The 13,221-nt window shown below is 33.0% G+C and overlaps 1 protein-coding gene across 1 annotated transcript; it reads right to left on the reverse strand.

Moving 5' to 3' along the window:
• Positions 1-5,322: 5,322 nt before the first annotated feature.
• LOC127126969 (uncharacterized) lies at positions 5,323-11,237 on the reverse strand. The gene is made up of 7 exons (XM_051056043.1): positions 11,091-11,237; positions 7,249-10,299; positions 7,028-7,113; positions 6,195-6,359; positions 5,887-6,108; positions 5,604-5,728; positions 5,323-5,513 (listed from the first exon to the last, which is right to left on the reverse strand). The coding sequence occupies exons 1-7, from the start codon at positions 11,091-11,093 to the stop codon at positions 5,440-5,442; spliced, it is 3,726 nt and encodes a 1,241-aa protein (XP_050912000.1). The 5' UTR covers positions 11,094-11,237; the 3' UTR covers positions 5,323-5,439.
• Between the last annotated feature and the right edge of the window lie 1,984 nt (positions 11,238-13,221).

Consider the following 13,221-nt stretch of genomic DNA (forward strand, 5'->3'; position numbering starts at 1 on the left):
GAGAAAAGAATCTCAACAAGGGCGAAAGTAAGCCAGGATTAGTTGTTAGTCGTCAGTCAAAAACTCGGTAAAATATCGCGTCTCGTGCCTACGTATCTCATCTGAACATGAGAATCAGAGTTGTCGTAGTTCGCCTAACTAGGGGTTAAGGATTTCCATCTGAACATGGACTTACAAAGGAGGACACCAACTGTGTTAGAGGAATGTGGGCAATGTGTTCAACGTCCTAGCAGTAGGTGTCACAGCTCGTTGAATCGAGTCTTAGGCAGTTACCTCTTTGCAATAAGACGTACTGACATGCCACAAGATCGGAGACGCACGGAAGGTCTAAAAGTGGGGAAGCTCTGCCCTAGAGTTGTCATGCAATATGGACCTATGTGTTAGGATTTACAAAGGGGGACCTCTACCTAATGTTAGCATGCAAAGAAAAAGGGAATTCTACCTATGTTATCATACAAAGGGTTCTACCTAATGGGTGCTACCTAAACGGAACAAGAGTCGACGGATGGAGCAAGGAGAGGAGCCACGGATAAGGGTAGATGGCGATGCATGAAGCAATCGACTTACAGGTAGATGGCGATGCATGAAGCAATCGACTTACAAGAGAAATGGTGATGCCTGAGGCAATTGACTTACAAAAGGATGGATGAATGCGTGCTGGTTCTGTTAATTTTTGAAAATGATTACTCGACGTTGGATCGAGCTTTTGATCTTGTTTTGAAATGATTATCGGATGTTCATTTTAATTCTTGTATTAACAGATGAATAAAGAATGAAAGAAATAAATATTATACACTTCATGGGAGAGGGGTACATTTGTTATGAATGGGGATTGTTCATGGCAATCAAACAATAAGAATATATGCCTCATACATCATACAAGTAGGCAACAGTTACCAATCAAATCAGATAAGTAAACAGGTATATAATCAAGTAAAAGAATCAAAGAATGAAATAAAGGAGCATTAAACAAGGTATGGGAAGTATGAACATGTTAAAAAAAACAAGCAATAGAAAGCATGAATGAGAGAAATAAGTATAAAAGATGATAGATGAATCAGACAGATAACAATATGCACAAAAGGTTCACTGAAATAATTTAATCAGGAAATGAGGTAAGGACCAAATAAAATCAAGATAAAAGGCCTCTAATACATGGAATATGAGATGAACAAGGGAGGATCAAAAGATCTCTTCAATTTCCATAAGCAATCCCTAAGTCAAACATCGATCATAGAAAAGTCAACTAAAAAGTCAAGTCAACTTAAAAATTATCAAATAAATAGCAAATTAATCAAGAAAATTATAAAAAATTAAACTAAGTAAGGTGGGGTTAGGACATCATCATCCCCCAAAAATATTTTAAAAATAATGAAAATTAGTACATGAATTAATTGAAATAAAACAAAGGTCAAAACAAAAGTCAACCAACAAGACTAGGTCAAAAATAAATCCAAAATAAATTGAAAATGGGAAATAAAATTTCAAGAAAAGGTCAAATTGACCATGAGACAGTGGTCAACCTTCATCCCAAAAATCAAAAGCTAAAAATAATTTTAAGACATAAAAATAAAATCAAGAAAAATAAGTGTGTTAAAATGGACCATTTAGAATAAATAATTAAAATAAAATACTAATATTAAATAAATACGAAAATAAAAATTAAATAAAATTAAATAAGACATTAAGAAATATGGAAAATATTTTTTGATATTTTTATGAATAAGGAAAATATTTTAAAATAATTAAAATCAAAATAGAAAATAGATTGGAATTAAAAAAAGAAAATGAAAGGAAGGTGCATTTGTGCTGATGGGCCTGGAAATGGAGGTGTGAAGAGTAACTAGCGCAGGCCCATGATCCAATCAACAATTAAAACCAGCGTGACAACATGTAATGTACATTTTAATTAAAAAAACATGTCAACATGGTATCAATTGGTCATATGAGGTTAAGTGACTAGAAGACAAAAAACAATGGGCGTCTATGATTAAAACCCGCGCGTTTGATCCGAGGGCTCACGGGGCGCCTCATCATCGTCTTCTTCATGAAAACAAAATCCTAGCCATGCAGCCACGAAAATACAGCCCATGCAGTGAGTTTTTCAAAACTTCCACTCAAGATTACAACCACTATGGGGCACCAAATGAGATGAAATAAAAACCAAAATTCAAGTATAAAATGTGTAGATCATCATGGTATCCTTGTTTGAGTAAAATGATGTCTTAATCATGGAGAAACGTTGACCACAAGATGACAACATGGCCACGGTCAAAGGTAAAAATCAGCAACACAAATCATTGTCAAGAACATTGCCTCATGTTGAGGGCTTTACATGTACATGATTGGCATGGTAATGATGATGAGCATGGTAAGCAAGCATATAAATAGCATGGTGAACAAGTAGTGATAATAATGATGAGCATAAGTATATCAATACATGGCCATGGAATATGAATGATAGAGTTACCTAGTGGATGCTTGGTCCACTGCCCCTTTGATAGAAGAAGATGATGGAAGAATATGATGCCTCCTTTGTGTTTCAAGAACCCTAACTCAAGAGCTTGTTGAGAAAATAAAGCCTTCTATGTGACCTTGTCTTGCTTGTTTGCACGAAATTCCAATGCCTTTTAGGTTTAGGGTTTGCATCTTTTAAATATGTAGGTCAAATGTTTAAATGGGCTTTGAAATAATTGTTATCCATAAGAATAAAAATGCAAAGTGAGGTGTAGAAAGAGTGGACACATGAGGATTTGTTATTTTGGGCCAAACTTAAGTGAATGGATATCCAATGCATGGCCAAATGAGGTAAAAAAAAATGTGACTTGGTTTGTGCAGCATACATCATGGTTGGTTTGGCAAGAAAAAAAACATTCCAAGGTGGTGACTTTGAGGCCATGTAACTTAATGAGCAAGCTACCAAATGATGAAATAATGCAAACAGTAGCAAGACCTCATGGAGTATAGCATCTTTCATGTTGAGCACAAGTTGAAATGATGAATGGAAGAAGGTGAAAAATGGCCCTCAAGTTCAGGTCTCACCATGCAAAACTGATTGGGCCAGTTTGGCCTAAATGCTGCCTAGAAAATCAAGTCATGGTGCCAACTTTAGCTGAATGCATCTCTCAAACCATGAATCCAAATGAGATGATTCCAAAAGGATGTGAAAGAGTACATGGCAAGGTACAATTGTTGTGAAGAAAGTATTTTCAAATAATGCCTTGAAGTGCAAGAAAACTGACCAAGAAGTCTTGACAAACTTTGAAGATTTTTGGACTTAGAAATTTTTCTAAGTGTCCTAAAAATATGTCTCACTTTGACTAAGCATAACTTTCTCAATCTTGATCCAAATGGAGAAAACTTTATATCTCTAGAAAGCTTGGAACAAGAGGAACAACTTTCATGTTGGAGAAATTTTCAAATGAAGCTTTTATCTTGATGGAAAATGGGTTTAAAGTGAGTGTAACAATCATGAAAACTTGCCCTAAATGGAAAGTCAATCATTTCCAAATTAAGTAACTTTTTCAATTCCTGATTAAATGCTTAATCCATGATCCAACCTTGATCAAATTTCACATGTAGGCTCCTCTAGGCATGGATTTTGAGATTCCACTCTCAAAATGTCAGGAGTTGACTTTTCTGCCCCCACAGTTGACTTTTCCCAAACTGTCTGATTCCCGATTCCAGTAATCAATTGAAGCACTTCTGGCTCAAATAAAGAGCTGATTTTTTGTATGTAGACCCTTGTGGACATATGGAGGGCCATGGAAAAGAGTTTCACCCAAAGAATCAGAAATAAACTGATTTTATGCCAAACCCTAGTTTTAGGGCAAAATGATCAGGAACTGATTGCACTGCTTGCCAATGGATCTTTCTGAGATAATTGTGAATCTTCCTAGGCCAAGATGCATCTCCAATCATGACATGGATGAGCTCCTCTACTTCCAACCAAGCATTTCCTATTGCAGGTAGCCATGAAACCCTAATTTCTGATTAAATCCAGATGAGCACTCTGATAGCTCTGAATCCTTCACTGATGAACTGAAGACCATAATAAGATACCTGGAGCCCCCTGAGACCCCTGAGACTTGTATATTTAGAAAATGAAGTCCAATTCTCAATCTTGCTTTGTGTGGGCTCCTTCTGTTAAGGAGTGATCAATCAAAACCTGGTTCCCAAGTCACTAATGCAGTATGCAATGAGTATGACCTAGTATGATGTCAATGAAATGTAAAACATAATCTCATGCTTCCAAGAAAAATGAAGGGTAAATTTTGGGGTATTACAAATAGGAAAAATAATATTTAACATCAAAACATCATTTATCCGTCAATTAACATGCATATTCTTCAATTAATCATAGTTTTTACATGTTTTGATCATCAATTCATAACACACATGTAATCCCAATTCATACCAACTTCATCAACAAGAGCACACAATTTCCATGGTAAAACAATTCACAAATTTCACAAATACAACACATAATTCATATAATTAAATAATCAAGTCATATTCATCAATCATTCATCCAAAAGGGAAAAATTAGGAAAAAAATTATTAGGATTAAGGACTTCCCTCCGTCCAATCATGCATTCAACACCATATTTGGAGTAATCTCCCCTTACCTTAGATTTTCCAACAAAAACACTTCTAAACTCTAATCAATGGAGGCTCTCTTAAGCCCTTGTTTTCCTAACTTCTTCTTTGCCAAATTTTATTTTTACTTACTAATCCCTAAAACTCCCTACTAACTCATTTTTATTAGAAACATAATATTCTTCTGATTAGTGATTCCTACCTCTCTCTCACTTATTTTCTTATTTGTCAAAATACCTTTGTTGTTAAAATAAATAACTCGAAGTATATTCCACCAACCCAAAACATCATAAAAGATCCAAACCATCTAAGCACCATTCAAATTCAAATACATATACAAGACGCTTTAAATAATTTATATATTTGACTTTCCATGGACTATTCCCTCTTTAAGGCCCAATAAAAAGTACACAAATAAAGATTAAAATGTATAGTATAAATCTCAATTTAAAAATAAACATATTTTATAAAAATTAAAGAAATACACAAAGAAGTTGTTTTATCTCGTTAAGTTCATTCACAATGATCAAGATGATACTTTTATAACAAAATCTAACTCATCCATACTTTCAATAATATCAACAATGGCAACAATTTCAAAATCAAGAATTATTAACATAACATGATCGATTCTTCATCTGTAGCCTTTGTATAGAAGAAAAGTTAGAATTTATTAATGAAAGGTCAAATCTTTAAACTTTTCAACACAAAATTGAGTCTAAATTGGTTTAAACCTATAAAATTTATTATTTAAAAAAATTATCTTTTAAATTACATAATTGGTAACAAAAAATGAGAACTATTATCTCCTTAACACGTCAACATCACTCATATCCAGGATCATGTATCTTCCATGGTGCTTGAGGCATGCTTTCTTCTAAAAGTACCCCATAAATAATACTTTGAATGAAATCCTGCAAAATGAGCACAAAAAATTTATATACAATTAACAAAACCATAAAATTTATATGAAGAAGTAACATATGTAATGGAATGTAACTCACTCTTGTATTGTCTTGGGAGCAATGTAGAAGGAAAAATTAAAAGCTCAGTTTTTTCAACCATAACTCTAATGGCAAGATCATTGGAAATCATTTCATCAACTAACTGGTCATAATATCTCTCAACTCTGTAAAAATACAATAACAAATTGTTCAATACTAGTTTCAATTATATTGTTCAATACTAGTTTCAATTATATTATTCAATACTAGTTTCAAATATGTTCTTCTTAAGAAGATCATTGGAAATCAAACATGTTCTTAAGAACATTAGCAAAAATGTAACCTTTCATTGTCAGGAAAGAAATAGAGCCCAATGCTCAGATTATTTGTTCCAAATTTCTTGAAACTCTTTGGCCAAACAGCTGATCTTTGAAGCAAGTTGGCATAAAGCACGTCAGGGAGATGTCTTGCCTCCTGAAGAACTTTAGGGCAAGCTAATGTGGACAAATGGCCCATTAGTCCATTGATTTTATCAAAGCTTTTGTTGAAAACCTGCAAACTTCCACTATTTAACAGAAATTCGACGTCAGCCATGACGAATTCATTAATTCCAAACGTCAGTAACAGAAGCTATCAAACATGGATTTTTACCTCCAGATTGGATCAGCAATAGGTTGCGGATCAAAAACAACTTCATCTTTTACTGATTCTGAAGTTTCAGTGTTAGGATGATCTACTTCTAATACCATTTCTTCACAATCCTCACAAAACCAAGTAACCTTGTCGGTAAAAATCACAGGACCAGCTAAACAATATCTGAAAAGAAGAAATTGAGTGCATAACAGTGTGAAGATTGTATTCACTTGTTAATTCGGAATGATACAAAGAAATGAATAAATAGTAAAAATACCATTTTGTAATCGATTCAATGGCCTAAAGATCACGAGGAATAATTATCCTCATTATACCTAAAATTAATAAGGGAACAACTTGATACATTTTTTTCTAAAACTGTACTCAGTAAATGAATACGAATCAGAACTATATTAATTCTGATAAATTCCTATAACTCTACATGTTTATTAGGCTAAAAAAGATATTTAAGATTGTGAAATTAATTATACGCCAACTTTTTGAAATTAATGGATCTCATTGTAAAATCTTGGTGTGTATAATGGTTCTCTAATTTTAATGGATCTCGGTGTAAAATCTTGGTGTGTATAACGGTTCTCAGTCCCAGACGGCTTTCTCCTTTAGAAAAGACGTTTTCTTGGGTTTAAAATACTTATTTTCTTCAAAATTTTATATCCTTTTCAAATTAAAATAGAAATTTACTTGATAAAAAATAAGCTCCTCTCTAAGCATACGAGGATTGCACGGGTATATGCACTAGTGTCCATATGATATGGCAATATAAGTAGACGTGTCTGCTAAAGAATAAATACATGTAATCTTCACATGAAAAGTGTAAGTAAAAAAAGTACCTATGCATTGCATAATCTCCACATTTGCTGCAATATACTATTGCCTCTTTAAAGCCTTCATCGCCACACGTAAGACAAACAGACACCTGCAAAAAAGGAAGCAAAGTTTTATGTAATGATTCATAAAAAGTTATATATAACAAAAAAAGCACGCATTTTAACAGGAAAAAAAGTACAGTTCAATTTGATACTTTCTTTGGAAATCAGAAAATGAGAAATACCTTAAGCAACTTAGTTTTCCCTGATTCAGGAGAACGATCGACATCCATCTTCCTTTCCGCTTGAGAACTCCCATCTTCAGTTTTGGTTTCAACACTGATCTCTAAAGCGCCATCAATCTCCATTAAGACAGGTGGTAGCAGTTCAATATCTGATTCCTCAGCAGGATGTTGGCTCTCAACAGGCTCAAAACTTGACCCCCCTGCATCTGGCAGTAGGGATGCAAGTGGTTCTGTATATATTTCTATCGCTGTAGAGTCAGAATTCACAACTTCTGTTTGGTTGTTTGTCATAGAACCGGCAATGTTGTGCAACTCCGTTGAGGTTGAATGTTGCTGATTATTTGAATCAACAATATGATTCTGAATCTCATTATGAACTTTGCTATCTGACATTTCGGTCTGTATAACTACTACTGGTGTGGGTACCTCATAAGCAATAGGAGATTGTGGTGGTGCTATTAGGATAGCACCAGAATCAGAACATGTACCTTTGATCAAGGTATTAACATCAGAACCGGCAGTGGCATGGAACTCCATTGATATTGAGTGTGGTTGATCATGAGAAGCCACAGGACCTTGTGGTGTTACTGTTGCAGCAAAATCAGAACTTGTATATTCTGTTTCGGCAACAATATTAGAGTTTGACGAGGCATTCAACTCTACTGGGGTTGATTGTGGCTGATCATTCTTTTCCACAGTAGTATTTTGAGAAAGTGAGGCTGAAACATGTTGAGACTGTAGCTCAAAACTAGATCTTTCAGCAAGGACTGGTGCTATTTCAGAAGAAGCCACGCACCCTGATGGTGGTGCTATTTCAGGTGTTTGCACTAGAGATTTGACCGAATTCGACACAGCATTGACCTCAATTTTTGATGATTTCACAAACCTTCTTGTCCCATCATTCATCTTCATGTACTTACCTCCTGTTGCTCCTTCAATCTCGTGTTTGAAACCATGACACTTGGCATCGGTGTTATCCATGACTTTACTTATATTAGACATTTCAGCTGGAACTTTCTTTTCCTTGAAACTTGAAGTTTCATTTTTCACATTCTCTACCTTGAAACCAAGATCCTTTGCACGAGTGCGATGCCTTTTCCTTTTAGAAACAACAGCAGGAACTTTCTTAGGTTGAACTACTGGATTATCTTGAGAACTTTGACTATGTCTAATCTCTTCTCCATTTGAAGTTTTATGTTCCATTGATTTCTCACGTAGTTCTAATAACCTCCTTTGATGTTTCTTTCCATTATTATGATCTTTCAAACACTTGGGACTAACCTTAACATCACAAATATCACAACATACCATTGATGGTAAGCACTTCTTATTAGCATAGTCTTCAGGTGCTTGTTGTGATGAGTTATTCTTATCATCATAGGCTTCCGGCTTCTGATGTGGTAAGGGCCTTTTATTAGCAAAGTCTTTTGCTCTTTGTTGCAGTAAGCACATGTTATCAGCATAGGCTTTCAGCTTCTGATGTGGTAAGGGCCTTTTATTAGCCACGTCTTTTGGTGTTTGTTGCTGTAAGCACTTTTTATCAGCATAGACTTCAGGTGTTTGTTGTGTTAAGTTCTTCTTAGCAGCATACTGTTCTGACATTCGATGAGGTAAGCATTTGTTATCAACATAGGCTTCTTTACCAATTTGAGAACTTCGATTATGTCCAATCTCTTCTCCACGTGAAGTTTTATGTTTCGTTGCTTGCTCACTTACTTCTAATAACCTTCCTCGATGTCTCTTTCCTTTATTATGACTTTCCATACACTTGGGATTCAAAATAAGATCACAAACTTCACAGAATAAAAGCGGTGGTAAGCAATTCTTATTAGCATAGTCTTCAGGTGTTTGTTGTGGTAATTGCTTCTTATCAGCAGAGTCTCTAGGTGTTTGTTGTGGTAAGAGCTTCTTATCAGCAGAGTCTTTAGGTGTTTGTTGAGATAAGTTCTTATCAGCAGAGTCTTTAGGTGTTTGTTGTGGAAAGAGCTTCTTATCAACAGAGTCTTTAGGTGTTTGTTGAGATAAGTTCTTATCAGCAGAGTCTTTAGGTGTTTGTTGTGGTAAGAGCTTCTTATCAGCAGAGTCTTTAGGTGTTTGTTGTGGTAAGAGCTTCTTATCAGCAGAGTCTTTAGGTGTTTGTTGAGATAAGTTCTTATCAGCAGAGTGTTCTGACGTTTGATGAGGTAACTGCCTCTTATCGGCATAGGCTTCTGACGTTTGTTGAGGTAACTTTGTCTTATCAGCATTGTGATCTGGTGTTTTATGTGGTGAGCACTTGTTAGCAGCACAATCTTCTAGAAATTGATTTGGTAAGTGCATTTTATCAGTCAAGTCTTTTGTCTTTTGATGTGGCAAACACATTTTATCTTCATAGTGTACCGGAGTTTGATGTGGCAAGTGCTTGTTATCAGTACAGTCCACTGTTTGATGTGGCAAGTGCCTCTTATCAGCATAGTGTGCCGCCGTTTGAGATGGCAAGTGCTTGTTATCAGTACAGTGTTCCACCGTTTGATGTGGCAAGTGCCTCTTATCAGCATAGTGTGCCGGCATTTGAGATGTTAAGTGCATGTTATCAACATAGTGTGTCGGTGTTGGATGTTGCAAGTGCCTCTTATCAGCATGGTGTTCCGGCGTTTGATGTAGCAAGTGTATGTTATCAGCATAGTGTGTCAGCGTTGGATGTGGTAAGTGCATGTTATTTGCATAGTGTGTCAGAGTTGGATGCGGTAAGTGCCTATTGTCAGCATAGTGTGTAGGCATTGGATGTGGTAAGTGCCTATTATCAGTTGGTGTTTGATGTGCTAAGTTCCTGTTAACATACTGTGCCGAAGCTTGATGTGGTATGTACCGGTTATCAGGATAGTATGTCGGTGTTTGATGTGGTATGTGCCGGTTATCAGCATAGTATGTCGGCGTTTGATGTGGTATGTGCCAGTTACCAGCAAAGGCGTGAGGACCACTACCTTGAGGAATTAGTCCCGGACTAAAATTAGTGGATGGAATATTATTACTATTCCAGCCACCTCTATAATTGTTTTGAGAATTTCCGTTCTGCAAATAAACATTCAAATACAATGAAAGAAATTAGATATAAAATCAATCACACCTTTAACCGAACAACTTATGCGTTTGAAACAATTGATGCATAAGACAGTGCATTGATTGATATCATGGCAACACTCAGAATCAACTGCTTTGACTTTCTTGCATTAAGGTTAAAACACTAAATCACTCGAAACATACATTGAATTTGAGTTCCAAACTCCAATTTTGTAAAGCTTTCGCATTTCACATTCAAAGTCGTAATATTATCATTTCGACACAAGTCACGACAAAAACACCAACATCTCAACATTTACTACAAGTATCATCATTTACATATTACAATCCCTATATGACCGACACCTCTGAAAAATGGTGTGTACGTGTCAGACGCAGACACAAACACGACACCGACACTTGTGATTACATTCAATCTATTCATATTTTCAAATTATTACCGGTGTTGTCGTGTTAGTGTCGGTGTTGTGTCGGTTGACGGTGTCTCTGTTCGTGCCTCATAGATTTTGATACAGTTAGATCTAAATCAATGTTATATATCTTGAACAACAGCAGAATAATTAAATAAAAACACCAAAACCAAAGAAGAAACTTTCATCCCTTAAAACCCCATTAACCATTCATGCATTATTTACCCTAATTCAGAAAATATTCAAATCCAACATTTTCCCAAAACCCTAATCATCGCCTAAAACAAACATATTCTCCCACAAAACAAAAAGGTTCAAAAAACATAAACAACAATGGTAGACAATTTTGTAATAAACATAAATAAAACTAACCATTGTTGTGACAATTGAGGATTTCTCCAAGAAACTGAGAACACTGAAAAAATTGCGGTAGAAAATAGTAGAACCCGCGAAGGTTTACTCAGTGAGTGAGGTGTGAAAAAGTGAAAAGTGCGTAATGATAATATAATATAATTATATAATATACTATTTATTTATATATTTTATGAAGATGAATCTATATTTAACAAAAAAATATATATGAGTAAATCTTTTCAGTTTTTTTAATATATATTTGATATTTGATTGATTATATTTTTATCATATTTTATTATTTTGATTTCATTATTATAGGCCAGTCTATTTTTTAGGCAAAAATAAATTATTTTTTATTTAATAATGTTTTTTATGAATATCATATCTATGATTCTATAATATCATATCTTGTATAAATTTGACAGTGAGGTGAAAGAAAGTTTGTTGTAAATCAAAGATATGATATGAAATGATTTGTCTTTTTATTTATCGAAAATATATATTATCTTAAATTTGAAAAAAAGTTGATATACACGTAAATTAATTTTATAATAATTACATTCCGTTAAATCAGATAATAATAAATTTTTATTAAATAATAGTAAATTTTATTAAGTTTTTTAAAACTAAATAAGAACTTTGTTTTGATATTATTAATAAAAAATGAAAATAATTAATATATTATAAGAAAGTATATTATTTTGGGAAAGTAAAGATTTAAAAATAAAAAATTAAACAAATAGTTCATGAGATGAGTTTGTCTTGTAAACTATTGTTATGTTAGGTGTGTGTAAATTAAACTCAAAATAAAGTAGATAATGTTATTGAATTAATTAAATGAGTGTATTATAATTTATTTATTTGGTATGTTATGTAAAATATAATTTAATTGATACAATTGAAATGAAGTATTTTAACTTATAAGAAGTTGGGAATATGTTTTTTATCGGAAAAAATGATTTTTTAAATAATTTTATTATGTATTTTTAACTAATTGAGTGAATGATAATATTATGTTAATTATGAAAAAAAATTTATTATAAGCCAATCTGTTTTTTAGGCCAAAATAAATGATTTTTTAATAAATCTTTTATGAAAAAATTTAGATAAATAATATTTTAGGTTTATCGATAATTTTAATAAAATATCTCTTATTTGTAAAATTTGAAATCTCAAAACTTTCACACTTTCAATACGATTTTTTCAACGTATTTGTGACAATTATTTAAGTGTTAGGGTAGGGATATGATCTTGTAAAATTTTCTATCATTTAGTAGAAGAAGAAAATAGTGTATATATACATTACAACAGTCCATAAAAAAAAGATTTAGCAACAATTAGCCATGTCACAAAGTAATAAATGTAAACTATCAGAATCACATGGAGTATAAAATGATATAGGATTAATATCTAAAAATTTATTTTTGCACTCCTTGATGATTTTTATTTATATTAGACTCATTATCATAATTTTGTCCTTTTAGGTTACTAATATTGAGTCCAATAATACTTTTCTCATTTATAATTGCGTCAAAAAGACCTTTTACAATTGTATCATTTACTATTAAAAAATTTAAAAAAATATATTCAAAATTTTGTATGGAAGTAGAAAAAGTATCAACACATTGTAAGACAAAAGTCATTTGCTCTTGATAGCTTATATCAGGAGTGATGTCAAGTATAATTGAAAAATACTTAGCATTTTAATTTTTTGAATAATTTTTGTTATAATTTTATTTGTTATCAAAGTTATTAATTCATTTTGTATTATATGCTCAATGATTATGAATTTCTTTATCTTTAATTCGACGAATGTGTTCTTGCATTATATGATCAAATTCAACAATCATTTTAATAAGACTTAAGAAATTTTAATTATGTTCTTGGTAAATCTTTTCATTTGTTCCACGAAAGACTAAGTTATTTTTTTCAAGAGTTTTAACAACTGCAGATATTCTAAATAAAATATTTCTCTCATGTTCTTTATCTTTATTTTATTTTTTAACATGTATGTTAATTGTTTTATTTTTTAACAATTTTGTTTCTAGATCAATTCATGAACTTATATTAATGATGTGTTCATTACTCATCTCGTAACTCCTCAACTTAGAACTCATAACTTTCCGACGCATTCCATGCAAGCGGTGTC

Source organism: Lathyrus oleraceus, chromosome 1, assembly GCF_024323335.1.
Source record: "Lathyrus oleraceus cultivar Zhongwan6 chromosome 1, CAAS_Psat_ZW6_1.0, whole genome shotgun sequence".
NCBI classification, from domain to species: domain Eukaryota; kingdom Viridiplantae; phylum Streptophyta; class Magnoliopsida; order Fabales; family Fabaceae; genus Lathyrus; species Lathyrus oleraceus.